Below are 22,565 nucleotides of genomic sequence, written 5' to 3'. Positions count from 1 at the left end.
AAAGCTGCTTCTTCCATATTCTGCAAGAGATGGATCTTAACTCAGAGCTCAAGGCAAATGAGTGCCTTCAAGGAGAAGGAATAAACAGTCTCAGAAACCATGAAAGACTGCCCCCAGGAGTGTCCCTGAACCTCGGCAGGGGCCACACTTACCTTGCAGAAATAGGCGATTCATGTTCCCAGTACAAAATCCCAACGGTATAGAAGGACAAATAATTGAAAAACAAGTCTCGCTACAAACCCCTGACCCCGAGCTACCTAATTCTCCTCCCTAGAGGCAAAGCTCTTACCAGATTCTTGTATCTCCTTAACATATATCTTTAGAAGAGCTGTCAAGTGAACATATAAAACCCATTTTAGAAGTGCATTTTCTTAAGGAACTTTAGAGTTGGAAGGAACCTGTGTCAGTCCTTAATTCACAACCTCCATTAGTACTTATTGTTCTTGCACAAAAATCTTTCTCAAAAAAGCCCTTTCCACTCTGAAATAGCTTATTCTACCTTTACTTAGCTACAGTAGTTTATAAAACATATTTTTTGAAAGTCTAAACTCTGCCACTATGTTGTTTTTTTTTTTTTTTTTTTTTTTTTTTTTTTTTCCTAATCAATCTTTACTTTGACCTCCAAGCCAGAGAAAACAGGTGGTCAAATGCCTTTTGCCTAAGATGGAACTTGGAATATTTGAAGACCTCAGATCTTCACCCTGCCAAATAACCTGTTTTTCCTCCCCTTTCACAGACAATTTGGTTTTAGAAAATTCAGAGCCACGTTCCTTACAGACAAGACTAAACTCTTATTCAACATACTCAGAAACTTCTTCTAAGAGGATAACCACTCATCAGAGGAAAAGTTTCTCATGTACAGCTGGCAAAGGGATGGAACCATCTGTGTTATTAAAATTGACAGACACTTATGAGATTTATTAAGGGAAATACTAGAGTCTTAGTACATGCTTGCTAATATAGCACACATGAAGGCTTTATCTATAATTTTTGTTGGCCAAGCAGAAATTTTGGTATTATTCACCCTAACAAATTTCCAAGATATTTTGAAATAGAATTTTAGGTCCTGACATCACCATTTGTCTCAGGTTTAGAAGCGTTGCTGGACAAGAGGGATAAAACATGGCTCTGCCTTGGGTTCAAAGTTGGCCTCTCATACTAGCAAGCATACTTTGGGATCCTGGCCACTTCTCGCGGCCACAGCATCACATTGCTATAAGAGGCAGATACAAGTATTAACCGGCTCATAGGTTGTCAGATAAGCTTAGTCTGACCAATGCTTAGTGTAGCAACTGGGCTGCTATTGTCATTCTTATGGTGGTGGCACATGGCACCCAGCCTCTGTCCGGGCCACGATCTGGGACCACCCTCCACAGAGGCTGTGAGCTGGAGCCCTAACTGTGCAGGGCCCTAACTGTGTCAGGCTCCTTATCTCTCTCAAGAGGCCATCATTATTGCCTGCTTGGCCATACAGTTCTTTACTTACCAAGTAGCACAGTTATCAGCCCACTCCAGGTACTAGCCAAGGACTACAAAATCAACATGAATGTCAGCTTTTGTATAAAAAGTTCAAAGGAGAAACGCAAACTTTACATAGATGTCCCAGGAGGATGTTCAGCAAACCCATTCTTCTCTGTTCCCTGGAATCCATCCCAGTATTGTGCTGTGTGTGTGTCTAGTAATTCTTTACAAAAAGCTCTGTTTCTTGTGATGCCATCAGATCACATTGAAGAATATACAAGCCGTACTATGAAGGCTGTTGTCTCATATAGTCCTAAGGTAGTGAGACTATGTTCTAACATACTGTTTTTTTTTTTTTTTTTTTGGTCACTCAAAGGAGAAATTCCTGTGCAGTCTTACAAATCAGTTGTAGCTTAAATTGATTTGTGTTGTGACTTGTGCACATAGGTCACATTCCCTTGACAGAAAATGTAGTTTAGAACCAAATTTGCAGCCGTTGTTCAGTGAATGCACATGAGTTTATTGTATTTAGGTCTTTTATTGTAAGACTCACTCCTATCTTCATTTTATGTTCCACTGTTGTGCTTCGCATTTGCCTTTCTCTAGTTTTGTTTTCTATCTCTGTGTTTCTATACGGACTGCTCTCAGCCCAGGTGTGCAGGAAGCACACATGTGCCTGCAGAGCCTTCACGATCTCTGCATCCAGGGGCTGATTTCAATGCACAGTGGCTGAACTGATTTGTTAAAACAAGGAACAAATTACTTCTCATAATTCACAGGGAAGTTCCAGGTTGTGCGGGTGGTGAGGAGCCTTGTGTCTGTCTGCGCTTGCCCTGGTGAAAAACCCACCATTCAGGCTGCAGGGTGTGAAACCCAGGCACAAACACTTCTCTGAATGCGGAGGAAAGATGCAAGGTTGCTCCCCTTCAGAGACAGCAAAGGGCAGGTCTGTAGCTCCACTTACTTCAAGATTATGATTTTTGACAGAGCTGGGAGATCAGGGTTGTTGAACCAGGCCTGAAGGTCCTAGTGAATCTCGTGAAGAGAGAAGGGGTCTGACTGTAACATGGACCTAGAGGACATTCTTACTGCAGGAGAAGCAACAGTGGGGATGGGGTGGACTTGCCAAAGGATTGTAGCTCAAGTTCCTGCAGCCTAAAGAAGCTCAGTTTCTTTTGGCCAAACTTTCGTGAATTTCCCTGGCATTTTCTCCTGCGGGAGCTACCGGTGCAGTGGGACACTTAGCCTCTCTAAAAGCATCTCCACAGCTGTTTGTGTCAAGCCTTTATTCCAAGAGCTTCACTTTTGCGAAGTAACGTGCTTCACACATTGGCTTCAAAGTACCCACCACCAGTTGCAGTAAACATTGAGGAGGACTGTCTCTGCGCCCAGAGTTGGGTGCCCTCATTTCAGACGATTTCTAGGGTGCTTCACAGGATCTGAAGGACCCTCGGACTTTAGAGCACCACCTCGGACCCCTGGCACCCTTGCCGCGCGGGCACCGCGACCTCCTCAGCTGCCAGGCCAGCCTCTGATCCCCGCGAGGGTCCCTGGGTGCTGCCGGGGAGGTGGGGACCAGAATAAAGGAGCAGTTTCCCCGTCGGTGCCATTATCCGACGCTGGCTTTAGGGCTCGGCCAGTCTGTCTAAAGCTGGTACAAGTTTGTTCTGTAAAACAAAAGAAGGGAAAGGGGGAAGGGGACCCTGGCACAGATTTGGCTCGACCTCGACATAGGCTGGGCCTGCAAGTCTGCGGGGACCGAGTCCAGAGGGGCAGTGCTGGGAACGCCCCTCACGGAAATTAACTCCTCAGGGCACCCGCTCCCCTCCCGCGCACCACCTCCTTCCCGCCGGAGACCGGGTCCCGCGGGGGCCACCGCTGTCCACCGCCTCCAGCGGCCGCTGGCCTTGGGTCCCCGCTGCTGGTTCTCCTCCCTCCTCCTCTCATTCTCCTCCTCCTCTGCTCCTCCCGATCCCTCCTCCGCCGCCTGGTCCCTCCTCCTCCCGCCCTGCCTCCCAGCGCCCCGGCCCGCGCCGAGCTAGACGTCCGGGCAGCCCCCTGCGCAGCGCGGCCGCAGCAGCCTCCGCCCCCGGCACGGTGTGCGCGCCCGCCGCGGCCAAGGCGGCCGGAGTCCCGAGCTAGTCCCGGCGGCCGCCGCCGCCCAGACCGGACGACAGGCCACCTCGTCGGCGTCCGCCCGAGTCCCCGCCTCGCCGCTAACGCCACAACCACCGCGCACGGCCGCCTGACTCCGTCCAGTATTGATCCGGAGAGCCGGAGCTAGCTCTTCGGGGAGCAGCTATGCGACCCTCCGGGACGGCCGGGGCCGCGCTCCTGGCGCTGCTGGCTGCGCTCTGCCCCGCGAGTCGGGCTCTGGAGGAAAAGAAAGGTAAGGGCGTGTCTCGCCGGCTCCCGCGCTGCCCCCGGATCGCGCCCCGGACCCCGCAGCCCGCCCAGCCGCGCACCGGCGCACCGGCTCGGCGCCCGCGCCCCCGCCCGTCCTTTCCTGTTTCCTTGAGATCAGCTGCGCCGCCGGCCGGGACCGCGGGAGGAACGGGACGTTTCGTTCTTGGGCCAGGAGAGTCTGGGGCGGGCGGAGGAGGAGACGCGTGGGGCACTGGGCTGCGGGCCGGCCGGGAAACGGCCGCCTGGACCTCCGGCGCCCCGAACCGCTCCCAACTTTCCTCCCTCACTTTCCCCGCCCTGCTGCGCGGGATCCGCGTCAGTGGGCGAAAGCCGAGTGCGGGTGGGTGCCTGGGGCCGGGGTCCCGCACGTGCGCCCCGCGCTGTCTTCCCAGGGCGCGGCGGGGTTGGGGCGCGCACCCGAGGGGCTGGCGCTGCCCACCCGCCGAGGCTGCGCTGTTTAGGGAAGCTGAGGAAGGACCCCGAAAATAAAGCCTCCCTTCGGACCCCGCGGGACAGGCGGCTTCCTGAGAGAACCTCCCCGCCTCCGCCCTCGGCGCAGGTCTCAAACTGAAGCCGGCGCGGGCCAGCCTGACCCCGGACCCTCTCCAGGTCCCCGAGATCCTCGTTCCCGGGTGTGGAGTCGCAACCTCGACCTGGGAGCTGGGAGAACTCGTCCGCCACCACCCGCGGCTCCTGGGAAGGGGTGGTGCTGGCGGCGGTTAGTTTCCTCGTTGGCAAAAGGCAGGTGGGGTCCGACCCGCCCCTTGGGCGCAGACCCGGGCCGCTCGCCTCACCCGGCGCGCCCTGGTCTTGCCGGTCCAGGTATGCCCCCCACCTCCCGAGGACCCAAGCTCCCTCCTGGGTGCCCGCGCAGAAAGCCCCGGGCTCTCGTTCGGTGGCCGCCTCGCGGGGACGTCCGGGTCTGCCCCACCTGCAGCCCTTCGGTCGCGCCTGGGCTTCGCAGTGGAGAGGGACGCTGCTGTCCGGCCACTGCAGGGGGGATCGCGGCCTCTAGTGTGGAAGCCCAGGAAGCAGAATTCATCCTGGCCAGCACCACGGTGTTTCAAAATGGGGCTCACAGCAAACTTTTCTCCTCAAAACCCGGAGAGTTTCTTTCTTGGATGTTACTTTTTGCTGTCTGAAGAATTTGACATTGAGCCAACTAAAATATTAAACCTGTCTTACCCACACACACACACACACACACACACACGCACACACACCGGATTGATGTCCCTGGTTCAAGTGTGCCAAGTGTCCAGACAGAACATGAGCGAGTCTGGCTTCGTGACTACCGACCATAAACCCACTTGACACGGGAAACATGCCTCGGAAGGTTTAATTGCACAATACCAACCCTGAGCTGCGCGGGTTCCAAGAGCCAGGCCCGTACTTGCTGTTGATGTCACTGGCATGGGGAGTTGGGGTTTGGTGCCCAGCGCGGTCGTTGGGGGAGGGGCAAGGCATAGAACAGTGGTTCCCAGACCTTGCTGCACGTTAGAATTACCTGGGATTTAAAAAAAAATCAAAGCAAAAACCAGTGTCTGAATCCCACCCCCAGACATTCTGATTTAATTGGCATGGGGCAAGACCTGGACATGGGATTTTTTTTAATGCTCTTCATGTGATCTGTTGGGGAGCCAGGTTTGGGGATCACCGGACGGAAGAAGGATTGTTAAAGTCTCCGGAGAGATTACTTGCCAATGCAAAGAGCTCTTTGAGGACATCTGGAATTTTAACAATCTTGCCAAATATAGGAAAGAGGGAAAAGGTGGGGTGTGGTTCCAATAATAAAAGATTCCTCTTTTCATTGAAGGAACTGGTGGAAAGGTTTCTTCTCTGCTGAGCTTGCAGGGCCCCTCCTGCCTGCCTGGGGGCTGACTGTGGGTCCTGTTAGTCAGGTGTCAGCCCTGTCTCTGCCGAAGAGACTCTTCTCTTTATTTTAAATTAAACCCTCAGAGCACCTCCAAAGCATCACTTTTCTCCCTCCAGTGGGGTTCTCATTCTTTGATGTTACTTGCTTGAACACCACTATTAGTGATTGGAGATTTGTTCCTGAGAAAAATATAAATACCACTTAATTTGTCTGTTTGTCCCATATTCACTCAAAACAGAAAGCTCCTGAAGACAGAGAGACTAGGTGAATAGGTGCTATTCTCTTACAGTAACATAAAAGACTGAATTTTCAGGGGCACCTTATTAAAGTAGGAGATGAGCTCTTTTAACTGAAATTTGTTTGAGACCTGTGTCTTATCAAATTCAGTCGGTTTTATTCAAGATGCACTTTGTTTAGTGAGGGTTTTGTTTGGTTCTGGGACATGCTAACTTCTGGACTTGCTGCTCTTAGAGGTAATGACTGCCAGACACCGTTTCATGTGTCCTAATCCCCACATTAAGCATAAGAGGTGTACACTCTCCTCCTATAGGGGAAACTGAGGTACAAAGAACTAAAGTGACTTTCCCACAGCTGGTAGGAGGCAGACGTGAAACTCACACCAGGGGCTTCCGACTCCAGATCCCTCTCTCAACTTCCAAACTCCACTGCCTTGTCTGAGTTCTGGTTTCAGGAAATCCAAATCAGGTGTGTGCGAATGTCTAACGACAGAGCTGGCAAGGGGAAAGGGCCCAGGGAGCCAGCTCATGAAGATGGGTCTGTCTGAAGCTTCAAAGCGGGCTGTCCAGCAGTCTGTGTTCCTTCAGAGTTCCTCAGCCCTCTGTTCGGTCACCTTCCATGGAAGCAGCTCCGTCCCCAGGTCAGTGAGCATGGAGTGGAGACTGCTTGAGGGGTGCTAAGCAAAGCCCTACCTCTTACAGGATGAAGGTGCTCTCCAGAAGGGACCTTGGAAAGTATTCCAAGGCGAGTCGGAATTCCCAAATGAGGGAGCTTTGTGGAAATAAGCCTGCCCAGCCCCACTTCTGGAGACGTTCCTGTTCAGTAGGTCCGAGCTGTCTTAAAGAGAAACCAAAGTGGGGATATTAATGGTATCCAAAGTGAGATCCACCACCCTCCGTCTTCAAAGGAGGTCAGATCTAGAAAGCCCAAGCCTGGCCTGGCAACTGGGACCTTTCTTCTCACTCCAGCCCAGGGCAAAGGTGGACAAGTCACTTTGACCCTTCAGGCTTCTGAGCTGTTGTTTCTGAATTCAGTGAATATTTACTGAGTGCATAGAATATGCTAGATATTCTGGGTTAAAGGGTGAAGCGGGGTGAGTTTTAAGGGTTTCTGCTCTTGCTTCCAGATTGCTTTCAAATCTGGAAAGGACACCAGTGGTCTGTGTGTTAGACCCACACTGCTGTAGCACAGAATACAAGAAACTGGCTGAGAGCTCCAATAGGCTTTTAACGGTAATTTCTGGCTTCACGTATATAGTTTCATCACTCATAATTTTTCAAAAACTTCTGGTTTGAAGACACCGATTGCCAAAAGTCCGTTGTGCTGCATAATTACACTTGGTCCACGTGACAGCACTAACATGTTCTGAAATGTTTTTAGAAGTAGTCTCAGTAAAGATGAAGGATTCCTCCCTGTTTGAAAAGAAAATATTCTTTGTTTTTTCTTTGATCCAAGCTCCAAGACTAGCAGCTAGCATCTGAAACTTTTTTGACGAGAGTGGCAAACCAACTGTAATATTAAAGGCAACTGATGATTATGGGCACTGAAAGGAAGGTAACCCCAGGCTGGTGCCCTGGAATAGGAATGGGTCACAATGTTGAGAACATTTCGCCTATTGCAGAAACCACTTGCAACACAGTGTAGCCCTTGCCGTGTGACTTGTGTGCATGTCTGTGGTCTGTGTGTGTGTGTTTTAATTTTGACTTCATATGTACTCTAGTTATGAGCTTATTTAACATTAGGTTTTACTAATAGAGGTATGTTTTGAGAAAATTTCAAAGTTTTAGAATATGGTTCACCCACATGTTGCTTCCCTATAAATACAATTTTTAAAACAAGATTCTGGGCTGGGCGCGGTGGTTCATGCCTATAATCCCAACACTTTGGGAGGCTGAGTCAGGCGAATCATGAGGTCAGGAGTTTGAGACCATGCTGGCTAACACGGAGAAACCCGGTGTCTACTAAAAATACAAAAAAAATTAGCTGGGTGTGGTGGTGGGTGCCTGTAATCCCAGCTACTCAGGAGACTGAGGCAGGAGAATCACTTGAACCTGGAAGGCGGAGGTTGCGGTGAGCCAAGATCACGACACTATACTCTAGCCCGCATGACAGTGTGACTCCGTCTCAAAAAAAAAAAAAACACAGATTCTGTTCCTCAGATTCTTTCCATTTTTGTTTCCTTTTGTCACTTACAGACATTTGAAATTATGGTGATAAACATTTTTAGTCTCAGTTAATTATTACTGGTTTATTCTTGAACCACTAACCTATAGAGAATAGTGTAAATCTTAACTTGTTCCTGTAGGCCATCCCCATTAAACATCATAGTGTTTTCTCATTCATTCTTTTTCATTTTCCTCCTGCAGGGCTGAATTTTCTAAGAAAATTTCAGCAGTTGGCTCTTTGGACAACATCATTAGATTGTCCTCCATTGGGCCCATAGGCACAAGCTGGCCAGTTTGAATTTGGCAAAAATCCAGGCATTGGAACTTATTCAAATAACTAGTTTGCCTGTAATTTTCACTTTTTCAGAGTCATCTGGTAAAGCTTTCTTGTTACACATTTAGATAGATACACTCAATCCAGTTGTCTAGAAAGTTCCCTGAGCCAGTTGGGAGCAGGAGGGGTAGCTGGGGCCTGGAATATTGGGGACGTGTTTACTGAGCCCCTAGAAAGTAAGTGCTAGATTTAACATTTGAATCCCTGAAGACCCTGAAGTTCAGTATCAGATGACTGGTCCTGTGGACTGAGCATCTGTGAATTGCATATGCTTAGAATAAATTTTACTCCCACCAGTTTCAGCAGCTTGCTTTAGCAAGCAGTATGAAAACACTAACATGGGGGAGTAGAATTTCTCTCTCTGATCAAAGTTTTTATCTCATTCTGGTGGGTTTTCAAGGAAAGACCCGGAGTCCAAGTGTCCTTTCTGAATATATCTGGAACTTCTCATTAACAAAAGACTCAAGTTATAATTTAGGGGACAACGCACCCAATGAGAATGCCTTGCGGACAGCCCTAAGTACACCTGCAATTACACCATTACTAGCGGGGCAGCACACATGGCCCTGACTTGGTTTAAATAATTACATAAGTCAACCATGATTGTTTGCCCTTTGAGTAGAAGGGCAAGTATTGGTACCTGTTACAAACTTAGGCTTTTTTTTCTTTATGTTTGAGCCATGATGAGTGATTTACACTGTTCCATCCATATGTTGAGATGTAAAAATAAATTAGACTTGGTACTTGCCCTTAAGTGTCTGGAAGTCAACTGGAGGAAGAGAGAGCTAGAGATAATAAGTGTGAAACAATGTCACAGAATTAATGACAGAACTCTTCCCAGGACAAAGGATGACTTTTGAGTTCAGTCTTTGCCTTTAATTCTACATGGGGAGGAGAGCACGTTTAGCCACAAATGGAAGGGATTACTCATTTGAGCTATTTGGTTATATGGTTATTTCCCCGGAGAATAGGTTGTGGAGGGCATTGCACAAGCAGTTCCAATAGGAGCAAAGTTCTTGACAGTGCCAGTAATTCAAATGGCAGGAAGAGAAGGAATAAATGGTAAGGCTACCTACAGTTCACAGAGAGCTCCATCCCGTGGCTTTGGATTTTGTCCTGTGTGAAAGAGAAGTGACTGTGAACTGACATGCTGTGTTTGGTGTTTTAGAAAGATGGCTGCAGCTGTGGTTTGGGGAATGGACTGCAGGGGTGGCATTGGAAACAGGGAGGTTTGTGACTATTGCCAGAGACAATGAAGCAAGAGCAAAGAAGATTCAGGACAGGGGACTCTGGGACTGATCAGGAGGCAGAACTGGTTGATAAGTATATGTAGCAGCATAAGAAAGACAGAAGCCCAGATTGACACCCAGGTTTCTTACTTGGAAGCCTGGATAGATCCTGAATGCAATCACAAAGGCTGGGAAGTCAATGGGACTGCAGAGAAGGGAAGGGCAGGGAGGGGAAGGGCAGGAGAGTCCAATATGAATATTCAGCTTTTAGATGTGTTGAGCTTGAAGTGCTTAGATGGAGAAGTCCAAGAGGCAATAGAATATGGTGGTCCAGAGCACAGGAGAGCAATGTGGCTTGAGTTGTCATTTGCTCACATATTTCCATGTCAGTTACTTGTCTTAGGTCACAGAACAACTCCTCCCCTCACAGTCTCCTGGCTCCACCTGTCTCATGCTCACCATCAGCATTGAAATTGAGACACACCAGGGGTTCTGGATACCACCTTCTCTCTAGGTGAGGTTGCTATAGTCAGTAGCTGATTAGCTGCAGTTATCGGCCACTCGTAATATAATATATTGTGTATATAAGTGTACTGGGAGTCATGTTTGTATATTGCTACAAATCCTCAGAATGGGGATCTCTTGTTCCCTGCTTAAGACTGCATCACATTACTTGGTTTTGTACATTAGTGACTGAACCAAAAAAAGTAGGAGATTTTTTTTTCTTTTTTCTTAAAGCAGTAGCTTTTGAACCTTGATCATGCCTTGTAACCAGCTGAGGGGCTTTTGAAAAAGAGGGTGCCTTACTGTGCCCCAGATCAGGACAATCAGTATTTCTGGGGAATGGAACCTGGCACGCACACATTTCTTAAAGCTCCCTTGACAATTCTGAGGACTGGATTAGGTGTTGTATGTAGCTTGTAACGGAAGAAATCTTGTCTTTGGTCTCAGACCCCCATTTCTTACTCATCTCATGAGCTCCTTTGAGATCCAGAAACAGTTGCATATTTCATTAGTAAATCAGTTCCAGAGTCACATTTTATTTCACAAGTTAGTCCATTAAAAGTTTCCTGCAGTGAGGAAGTAGCCAGAAAGAACACGCCGTCCCTCGTCCTTTTTATAACTATAGGGTCTGGCTCAACAGAGCAGGAGCATCGCCATCTTGGACAAGCCCATCATTCTTAAGTTCACCTTAACAAAAAACTGCCTAAATTCAAAGGGCATCAGCCTAATGGCTAAGGTCAGCATGACCATAAATCACAAATAACATCTCCAACCAGAAACATTCCAAACTCCTCCCTGACCAGAGACATGCTAGCCTCGACCAGAGACATGCTAGCCCCAAGATAACCCCCCTCCGGCTGGGAAGATGCCAGTCTCGAGATAACCCCCCTCTGGCCGGAAAGATGCCTTCCCCAAGATAAACTCCCCTCCTCCCAGTGATATTCCAACCCTGCCATAAAACTTCTCCCTCACACAGGCACATTCCAAGCTTCTGATAATCCCCCTCACCCTAAAACCAATATATACTCCTAGTCGTAAGAGAGAGCGCTCCTGACCAAAATTGGCCAGGAGCGCCTCTCAGGTTTTAACTAAAGAAAACGTGTCTTTAGCTACCAAAAAAAAAAAAGAAAAAAAAGTTTTCTGCAGTGGCTGTCAGTGGGTCCAGCATGGCAGCAGCACCTGAGAACCTGTTGGAGATGCACACCCTCGGACCCCATCCTGGCCTCTGAGTAAGATACTGGAAGGGCAGGCCCCGGTCTGTGCACACAAGTCCTCAGGGAGGTTCTGACTGATGCATGCCAGAGTTTGAGAACTGCTGATAAACTCCAGGCACATCGCATGCTGGGATCTAGATACACCAAGGGAACAAAATAACTGCACTTGTCCTCCAAGGACCGACTTACCTTCTGGAAGGCCTGAGAAAGAGAGAGACATACATGATCACTCCCTGTAATGCAATGTTTTATAACAGATGTGATTTGGGATTTCAATGGGAGCCCAGAAGGGGGACTGACTAATTCAGACTCTGTGACAAGGGGAGTTTCTCAGAAACAGAATGCTTAGCTGGGCCTCCAGGCACAGGGACAGGAATGAGGAAATACTTGTAGGCCCTGTGCTCCTTCAGCAAACCCTCAGTTTCTTGTTATTTTTATAAATGCAAACATCTTATTAAAGTAGATGCTAAGGCGTTAGAATTTCCTGCTTTATTTTTCTAAATGACCCTGGGAAACTTGGAATATCAAAGGTAAAGTGCAACACATTTTGCATTTAAAAATTAAAATGATCCTTTTTTAAAGTAGCAACCAGATGTGAAAAATTGGACTAGAGTCTAGAGTATAGTTGATAGCTTTAACTTTCTCCCCAACAGCACGATTTTCCCTGAAATGTGTTATGAATAAGTAAAATGACTACTTCACATCCTTTAACTCTTCCTACAGAAATCAAAGAGAGAAATGAAACAAAAGTTTGCATAGTTCTAGACATGATAAATACATGTGAAATCACACAACTCAGAAAATGTCCCTTAAATTAATTGAGCCATTGGTACTTGTGAATTAGAAGAGACATCTATTTTCTGATTCACTGTTGAAAGTTGTACAACATTACCTATTTATTTGCAGAGATCATTTGGAAACAAATAGGTAGATTTGTAACAAATAAAGAGTAGAGTACAGCTGCTGGTGTTACCTTGTGCATTCATGCCTTTATGTAAAAAAAAATACACACACACACACACACATATATATATATGGAAGTAAAACCACTGCTTGCTTTGCAGTTGTTTTAAGAGGGTTCGTGAAGGATTTTATTTTATAAGCAGAAATATGATATCTAACGATTTTACCACTACGTACTTGCAGGCCGGCGCACAGCAGATGACGTCGTGATTGTTTTAGCAGTCCTATCGTTTTACTTATGATGTCATTACAACCCTTTGCTAAAATTTCTTTCTTTTACCCCAGGTTTTGGATAAAACTGATGCATTGCACATAGTCTCTCTGATAAGACAAACTGGCATTTGTATGTGAAAAACTGTGCATGTAGTGTCTCTACTGATACTCAAATCATCCATTATTTTAGTGCCTGGAATAAAAACAAACCACTTAGTGAATTTGTGCAGGTCCTTAAGGACAGGCAAAGGTGTCCTGAGATTTTTGGATCATTGTATACCAAATTTTAGAAAGTGTTTCAAAAACATTTTTTTTAATTTCAAAAACCTGGTTTTGTTTATTTACCAGCAAACATTGAATACCCAAAAGCTTTTGGGAGATTTTATTACAATGATTTCTCTTCACTTACAAAATTATCTCCTAGTTCATTTTCATACACTGTAAGCCATTGTAAATGCTTCAAATTGTGCTGAACAAGATAAACTAGACAAACTATTTTAAGTTTGCTCTAGTGCTAACTTGCAAGATCTAGTGGCTCCAACTAGATTTTTAAACTAAAGTATGTCTTAATATATTATTAGAAAGTTAAACAGTTATCTGTTTATAGGTAACAAAAACCCCAGAACCCCAATGTCAGATGTCATCCACTTTTGATTAAGTCCAAATATATGACAGATAAACAAAAGGTGATTGGCTGAGCACGGTGGCTCATACCTGTAGTCTCAGCACTTTCGGAGGCTGAGGCAGGCGGATAACGAGGTCAGGAGTTCGAGACTTGCCTGTACAAACATGGTGAAACTCCGCCTCTACTAAAAATACAAAAAAAAAAAAAACTTAGCTGGGTGCCTGTAGTCCCAGCTACTCGGGAGGCTGAGGCTGAGGCAGGAGAATCGCTTGAAGCTGGAAGGTGGAGGTTGCGGTGAGCTGAGATCACTCCACTGCACTCCAGCCTAGGTGACAGAACAGAGCAAGACTCAGTCAAAAAAAAAAAAAAAAAAGATGGTCATTGAAGAATTACCGTGTCACCTGTTGTTTTCTAACGTACTAATTTTGAGGAGCTTTTAAATAGAGTGCACTATAGAACTTTTTATTGGCTTCAATCTGCTACAATGTTAGTAGAGAATCAGAAACCTTATCCTTATAGATACTTAATGGTTTTTTAAGAATTTCTGATGACATTTATGAGTGAGAATACTGTATTGCTCTGTTTTCTTTCTTTACTTCTCTTTCTTCTTCCTTCCTTGCTTTCTTCTTCCCTTCCTTCTTTCTCTTTCTCTCTCCTTCTTTTTTGCAAGCTGTAATGAATTAGCCTTCACAGAAAAAGAAAAATTTTGATAAATAACTGGAAATGAAACTTAGCAAAGGACTGCAGATGAAAAACTTTGTCAAATGACTGTAAAAATATACTATACAATTTGAAAGTTAGAAACTACCAAACACTCAGTATTCGTGGTTATACAAGTATGCATACACGTGTATTGTCCCTGAAAAGTGGTGTTGCTAAGGGAGTTTTTCTCAGTACATGGCTTAACATATTTTTTTTTCTGTAATTTGTTGTTATAATGGAGAGAGAAAACAGGTTAGAGTCTCCCCTCTCAGTTTCACCTTCCATAGAATAGTTAAACTAGACAATCCTCAGACTCCTTCCAGCTGAAAACATCTGTGAAATTAAAAACAAATCTAAATGTATGCAAGATATATATTTAAACATGCTGGTAATAAGGGTGCTGTCCCTATAATTTAGATGCTAAAACATTGATGTCATAATAATAACAACACCTCGCATTTGTACAGCCAGCACCTCATAGTTTACACAATGCCTTAACATCCTTCTGTCTGAGCCTCCTACAACCCCACAGGATTGGGATAGCTTTCCACACTGGGAGGTGAGGGACCCAGGCTCAGAGCAATTCTGCAGTTGTCCATAATCACCAGGCTGGTGAGCACTGGGCGCTGGGTGCTCTCCTGCTACACAGCACTGTCTCTCAACATGCAGGTCAAAGTTCCTTATTCCTCCTTCAAGACATCACTGGGTTTTTTAGCTATTGATGCCCCTATCACTTTCAGTTTATTTGTGAATCAAAGGCTAAATAAAGTATTCCTCAAAATTTGTTATACTTCTATTACTAATGCTTAATGCCCCTCACAATTTCTGTATGTTTCTGTGTATTTCTGCTCTGTTTTGGCTCCTTTCCCAGTTTTCTTTTTTGTTATGAAGTAGTTTTTAGACTCAAGTCTCTTCTGCGTGTGTTATAACTGCCCATTCCATAAGATACAGGGCAGTGAATTTGTGAGCCTTGAAAATATTTACTTTAGAAATGAGAAGTACGACTTTTCAACGTTGTGTCATCAACTTCTGTAAATTTTCCAGACCTATAAATACTTGCAGGGAAAACAAAATGAGGGGAGAAGGCAACTTGACTTAGCAGTTGGGTCAGTTAGCAATGCTTATGGCAAACTGTAGTAATTCCCTTACATAGATCTGTAAGACTCATTTCTGTGATTTAAATGAAGGCATACACTTAACCTCATTAGGGTGTGAAATAGCTTTTACAAAAAGAGACAAACTTAAGTAACAGTGTGGCCCTCCAAGAGTGTTCATTTTCCATATCATACCATTATAATAAGCCATTCTGGCTGGAATTTACTTGCAAGCATTGGCTTTTAAGAAGAGATGGTTACACACATCAAATTATTCACTTGGAGGCACTTTCTGGGTTGAAGGAATGGAAGGGAGAGTGTGGCAGTGAGTAGATCTATCAGTGATGGTGATGTGCCTCTCACAGAAGAAATTTTAAAATGCAGTGTTCGTTTTCCTCCACAAGAAAGGAAGAAACTGTTTTGTTATTGTTTATTCCTAACATAGTGGAAACTTTTCCATACTCTGGCAGAAATTTCCAAAAAGCAATTTTCTATTTCATGATTATAAAGTGGCAAAGGAAAAAGTCCTGCATTCCAGCTGAGCAATGGATCTCCAGTTGTTATCTAGGTGCTGTAGGTTTAGAGAGTACTGCCAGGAGAACACATCGATTTTTCAGGCCTGTGATGACGTGTCTCTTGTTGAATAAGTAAACCCTTCCAGTAAATAGACAGTGAGTATATTGATTTCAGGGTGGCTTTAGTCACTGAACCTCTAAGTCTTGCAAAGGTTACTTGGGCAAAAGCGTCATTATTTTACCTTCAGTCAACAAAAATCTACCTAGCCAAGGCAGAACAGAAAGTCCAGCAACATGAAGGACAACATGAAGAATCAGGTGAGTTGCCTACTTTTTCACTTCATTTTCCACCTTTAGAGATTCTTGTTTAGATGCAGAGTAGTGACATGCCTGGTGTCGGGGAGAGATAGTTGAATGAGAAAAGTCCCAGAAGGGCAGAAGACTTGGGTGATTATCTGAGTCCATCGTTCCTTATCGCTGGACAGAGTTCTTAAAGTCTTGGCTAGAAATGCTAGGCTTTTAGATTTGTTGGGCAATGGCTACTAAATGTTCAAAATGTTGCTCAGTTGCAAAAACAAGACATTCAAACTATAGCCAGGGAGATAAGTAGTCATGAACTCAAGGCCTAAACTCTGCTGATGGAGCCAATGAGAATTGGGTGCTAAAGCAAGGAGACTTGCCAATATTGTATTCTTTGGGGTTTTGTGTTTTTATTCCCATTTTGGAGAAGGAAAATATTAGCATTCCTCTGACTTGATACGGGGCAGACATTGGGCACTCTTTTTCCTCCCACAATTGTCTTCTTTCACTAGGTGACAAGGGAAGAGGTAGCAAGAGGTGGTGGTCACAGGTGAGAGGGGCTGTTGTGAGCACAGGCATGTTGAGTGCACATTGGTCACCTAGTAGAAGTTTTATAGGCTTGGTGACTTCTGAACACTGTTTTCGAGGTTGACTTTTAGTTGAGAGAACCTCTAGGTACCATGTAATGTGATAACAGTAGTACTGATCTCACAATTGCCCTATGTCCCATTCACAAGATGTTCTGCCAAGCCGTCCTTATAGGTAGACAGAGGATGATTAAATCATTCATCCCATCTCTGTCTGAGGAAGCAGCTTAGCACAGCATGATGGAGGCTAAATGGGCCTTAAGGGAAAAAATGATGTCTGAAGATGCATTTTATTTCAAAAAGAGTTTGCTCCTGTGAAGTTTCACTCTCTATGTAGATTGGCACCAGCGCACACTTTTCCTGGGCCTCTGCATGTGTGGCAAGTAGCGGCCTGGCAAGATTCAGGTCAGTGCCAGCGTCCTGGGGAACTGAATGAGGACGCAGATGACCAGGATGTGTTCACAGTTGGACGCATCTGACTCCCAGATCAGTGACCGCTAACTCTGCTGGCTGGTTAAGCTGATGATTCCATCTTTACCTGGTTCTCTGACTGTCTCATGCTTTCTGTTATTATTATTATTTTGTAGCAGATATTTCTGCTCATTGTCAATCATATATGCATCCTGGATGGTATAGAGTTGATTCTCCTAACGAATCAGTGTCCCTTTGTATTTTTTTCTGGTCATAAGATAGAATATATATGTCATTTATTAAAAATGGAGAAAATGTTCAGGAGTTTCTTGACTCAGAGAGGGAAAAGGGATACTCAGGGCACTTTTTCAGCCAGGAATTTACCACCTTCGTAGGGTTAAGGGGACTCACCATGCTGGAAGTCAAAATAAGCCACCAGTGCCAAGTGTTCAAAGCCCTTAGAATCGTAATACTCTTAAAACAAAGTCTTCAATGCTTGAAAACTTCCACTGGTTCTCAGTGTGTCCCAAACTGTCGTGTCTATGAATGATTTTCTCAATCTGAAAATTTTTATGACAGGCTAAACAATGGGGTAGGTCAGTGATTCTAGGACGAATCATTAACATTCAATAGATGACTTTTTTGTCTAGAAAAACCAGCAACTTTCTATTTACTCTCTATTTTGATGGTAAATTCTCTGTAAGTAGAAAAAGCAAAATGTGGACATGGGACTAACATATGAATACACAGAGCAAATGTACCAAAAAAATCTTAAGACCTGCCTTGTGGTGTTTTGTTTTTGTTTTTGTTTTAATTAAAGTGACTTGTTAGCCTCTCACTCCCTGTGGAGCACAGGGAGGTGATGTGACTTGCGCAGGGCAGACTCTGCCACATGCCCTAGCCTTGAACTCAGGCCCCACTGGGGGCTGCAGGGGAAACTGGTCATGCTGAGCAATGCCTGTGCGTATTGGTTTCCTCATCTGCAGAATGAGGGTAGGCTTGGTGCTTATCTCATAGGGTTGCAGAGGGGATTCAGTGACAGGGTGGTGTAGAGGCTGGAGCACGCCCCATGTGTGCACAACAGCCCTCCGACTAGGGGAGGCAGACCTGGACTCTCACCAGTGAGCCTGTGTTCTCCATGGCTACGTGACTGTTCCCCAGACGTCCTTCCCGTGGTCTGGACCCTAGGAAGTCGCCAAGAGCCAGACAGGAGAAAGGCTCCACTTGGCTCACCTCTTTGGTGATCATCCCTTGCCTCCATGGCTGGACTCTCAGATGACATCCCAGCAACCCTCACTTTCCTTCCCTGGTGGGTCTCACTTTCCCTCAAGATTGTTGCTTTTTTGTTTCCTACATAGTCCTGGGCCAGTTTTGATAACCCTCTTCATTTCGTTTCAGAAACCCTGATGCTTTCTTCCTGTGCTCTTTTTGCCTTAGGACTTTTACTGTGACGACTGTGAATGGCCCATTTCTTGTTTTTTTCTCTTGCTCTGCTTTTTCCCCCATCATCACTAAAGCAAACATGGCAGTGATGGCCATGCACACTTTCCAAGGGTCCAGCTGTATATCCTCATGGTTCCCCAGGTGCCTGGACCATCTCACGAGGAGGGGGGCAAACACACCCTACCTGGCCCTTTCGGCAATGTTTCAGCTTCCTCAAGTGAGAAAAGAATGGATTTGTATTCCCCCTCTCCGTTATTGTTTTTGCTTTGTTTGTTTTTTGTTTTGTTTTGTTTTGTTTTGTTTTGTTTTGTTTTGAGACAGAGTTTCACTTTGTTCCCCAGGCTGTAGTGTAGTGGTGCGACCTCACCTCGGCTCACTGCAACTTTCACCTCCCGGGTTCAAGTGATTCTCCTGTCTCAGCCCCCTGAGTAGCTGGGACTACAGGTGCCTGCTACCACGCCCAACTAAGTTTTGTATGTTTTGTAGAGACGGGGTTTCACCATGTTGGCCGGGTGCCCATTATTATTTGATCTGGAATTAATTGAGCTACTGCAGGAATTGCTTGATTCACTGATGACTGGTGTTGAGCCAGTCCACACCCACACCCAAGGACTGTGGCTGTCATCTGGGGTCCATCCTCAGAAATTCCTGTCTCTTCACCTAGTATATAATAAGGCCTGCACGTGTTATATGGAACTGTAAAGAAATGCGTCGACCATCTGTCCTTTCTCTTTATCTGATTATTTATCATTGTTCTCTAATTTGCAAATTAATAGACTGATCATAAATTAATGCATGCTGGAGACTTGCTGTTTCCTACTAGCAGCATATAAAAGTTATTTTTAAAGTTGTTTTAAATCTGTGAGTAAAAATAAATCGCTTTGCTGCAAGAAACACCAAAAATGGAAAAGCTAACGGTTCAAAGTTGGTCATTTATCTTATGGACATTGCTAGTGGCATAGTTGCCTTAAACAGTGAGAGGATTTATTAGATATTTAATTTGCAAATGGGATAAAGGGTGGTCTAACCTTTGTCCTGTGTTCACCTTCCATGAGATCCTAGAGGTTGTAGAGCACAGTAGTGACATGTGACACACTTGAGAGTGCCTGTTCTGTTTGGAAACCTGGAAGCTATGAAGGGAAGTGGCCTTTGAGCTTAACATATACGCCTTGGGAGGCAAAACTTTTTATTATCTTTAAATATTCACTTTAGGATAAGCATTTTTTAGGTGCTAGGAACAGGGAAAAATGTGTGGTTAGGAAGGAAGAAAGAAGAAAGTTAACTGTTGTACATTCCCTAGGTAATGTTTTTAAGCATTGTTATTCATTTTCAAAACATTTTATTTATTTGAACTTAATATTTTGATCTTATTTTTTCAATTTCTTTTAACAGACAGGAAGAGTTTTTTACAGTCGTATTACTTAGAAATTATACTAAAAATGGCCGAGTGTGGTGGCTCACACCTGTAATCCCAGCACTTTGGGAGGCCGAGGTGGGTGGATCACTTGAGGTCGGGAGTTCAAGACCAGCCTGGCCAACATGGCAAAATCCTGTCTCCACTAAAAACAACAACAACAACAAAAAAAAAAAAAAAACTAGCCACACAAGGTGGCAGGTGCCTGTAACCCCATCTACTAGGGAGAGTGAGACACGAGAGTCACTGGAACCCAGGAAGCAGAGGTTGCAGTGAGCAGAGATTGCACCATTGCACTCCAGCCTGGGTGACAGAGCAAGACTCTGTCAAAAGAATAAAGAAATCATACTAAAAACAAAACAGAATGCTGACCACCTTATAGAAATATAAATAGTGGTTTGCTGTGATAACAAATTTTCTTGTTAACTTTTTATTTTTAAAGAATTGCACATTCACAGGAAGTTGCAAAAAATCTACTGGGAGGTCCTATGTACCCTTCCCCCAACCTCTTCCATTAGTAACGTCTTAGTAGCAAAGTTTCGTGTATTTATTTTGATATCATTATCTAAGTTTGACATCATAATATTAACCTAAGCCAAAAGCCCACTATTTTAATTACCTCGTGATGCAGTGTTATAGAACTCATAGCCTTTCACAATATTATTTGGAAGTTAATTTTCTTAAGGGAAATGTTTTTGGTCTTTAAGGTTTGGAGGCCATGGAGGCATGAGGAGAAATGGGAGGAGGGAGAGAGAGCTAAGATAGATAAACAGACAGAGATCTGGTTGAACAAACCAGATACTTCCTTATAGTTTTTGGATTAACTTACATGAGCTAAGTGTATATTCTGTTCAGATCACAAATGGTCAAGTTTGTGTGTGTGTATGTACCACTCTACCCATCCTGTATTTATTGCCCTGTATTTGGTCTGTTCTGCCTTCTTTATTTTCAGGATAGGTGTCCTAAATGAGGGTCTTTGGAAAGCTGATGATGCCATATTTCCCATTTCAGGTGCTCTGTGTTCAAATGTATTCATTTCTTAAAAAATTCAGGGAGTGTACCCTTTTGTACACTTTCCTATGTGTATATGATACCATTATAAAAATCTTAACAATATATATATGGTTCCCCTGAACTCCCAACCATTCGGTAGAGAAGATAGAAAACCTACAGAGGAGGCTAAGATTTTATTAGAAAATTCAGCTTCTCGACGGAGGTATTGGACTTTAAAGTCAAGGCAAAGCATCTATTCTTTCTTTTGATATAACTAGTAGCTAAAAGATCTCTTAAATTCAAAGTGGCCCTCCTCTTACTGTTACTGCAATTTACTCTTAATTACAAATTATATAAAAAATAGGGTTTGAAATACTGTAGCAACAAAGTAACATACCCCTGCTCCATTACACAGATAAAACCTCTAAGGAACGCCTCCTCTCTTAACAGGCATCAACCAACTGCAGAAACTGCAGAAGGACAGGGCTATTTGGGAATAACCACAGCTCCCTTCCTTGTCTGTTCCCTCCCATCCTCAGGCTTCTGTGGAGCCATATTCAGAGCAACGTAGGGAGAGGGAAGAGAAAATAAACCCCTTGGTGAAGGAAAGTTCCCAATTCACTGAGCAAACATGGGTACTCTTGTTTGTGGGAGCTCCCGGGGCCTCCCAGCTCACCCAGCATTCTGAGCCCTGATCCTTACACCATTTGTATTATGCAACCGTAAGTGATGTTTGCGGTACCAGCAGGGACAGTTTATTTTAATAGATTGGTATAACTTGGCAGAATCTTATCTGCATGTTTCATCTTGGATTTTTAGCTCAGTTCAACTCGACAGGCATGCGTCAAATGTCTACTGCAGACTGCGCACCGAAAAGCTGCTGGGTACAGGGTTACATGGATAGAAAACATAGCCTCTGCCCCCTTAGGAGCCTGTAATCCAGATCCCCATTCTTTCCATCCCATTCCCGCAAGCAAGAATTTACCTAATGTGGTTTGAGAGAATTTAAGAGCTGAAAAGGTGGTCCGGAGAAACCAGAATGGGTTCACTAAAATGTGTCTATATAATTAAGTGTGATGTAGCTTTGCAGCACACTTCACAGCTTCCTCAGAGCGTTCCACACATGGTGTCTCATTTGAATACTTCTGTGAGGATAGCCTCATTCCCCTCAGTGAGCTCTTCATGGAGTGATGCAGTAAACAGCAAGCCCCACATTTCTATGCTCACGGAGGACCAAATTCGCCTTGAAAATCTGTATGATCTCTTTGCATTTCTAAGTTGACATCAAAAATCGGTTATTATAAAAGCCTAAGCCTGAAGAGATGTAATTTCAATTATTTGGTAAAGCTGACCTTCATTGTCAAAGCAATTAGTCAACTCAGGTTTACTTTCTCCCAGATAATAGATTTTGACTTCTTTTTTTCTGATTAAAAAACTTAATTCCTTCCTCAGGAGATCTCAGTTCTGAATGCTGATTCTAACTAAGATGGATATTTTGTTACATACTGGGAAGAGGGGTACTGAGGCATGCCGTGATTCCATGCCAGCATTTCCAGTTAGTCGGGTACCTCTGCACTCCCAGTGTTCCAGTGCCCAGTTAGTTGCTGTGTACTCCAGGCTGTCCCTATACTAGAATTCTAAAACGCTTAATGATTGCAGATAGGGGGCAGGATTTCCAAAATCTTGATTCTGAAAAGCCACAGAAGGGAGATAGAGAAGGGGAGGGTGGAGCCACGGTACATTCAGGTGGGTCAGTTTTTGGAAATAGTACAAATTGGAGGTGAAAACCTGGAAGTTGCTCTGTCGTTCCCATACTTCGTGCTAAGTCCTTGTGGACCCACAGAGACACACTCGTCCCAGTTTGAAGGCTGCTAACTTG

At 44.7% G+C, this 22,565-nt stretch overlaps 1 protein-coding gene across 1 annotated transcript in view; it reads left to right on the top strand.

Annotated features, from left to right (window-relative positions):
• Positions 1-2,821: 2,821 nt before the first annotated feature.
• Positions 2,822-22,565, top strand: part of EGFR (epidermal growth factor receptor) — a 192,202-nt gene continuing 172,458 nt past the window's right edge. Inside the window, 1 exon segment of the mRNA XM_010380548.2 lies at positions 2,822-3,850. Within this exon segment, the coding sequence (XP_010378850.1) occupies positions 3,763-3,850 (88 nt within the window). The 5' untranslated portion in view covers positions 2,822-3,762.

The sequence above is a fragment of the Rhinopithecus roxellana genome, chromosome 6, assembly GCF_007565055.1.
Source record: "Rhinopithecus roxellana isolate Shanxi Qingling chromosome 6, ASM756505v1, whole genome shotgun sequence".
Lineage (NCBI taxonomy): Eukaryota > Metazoa > Chordata > Mammalia > Primates > Cercopithecidae > Rhinopithecus > Rhinopithecus roxellana.
Note: the sequence above shows the minus strand (reverse complement) of the source record. Positions and strands in the feature narration are given on the sequence as shown.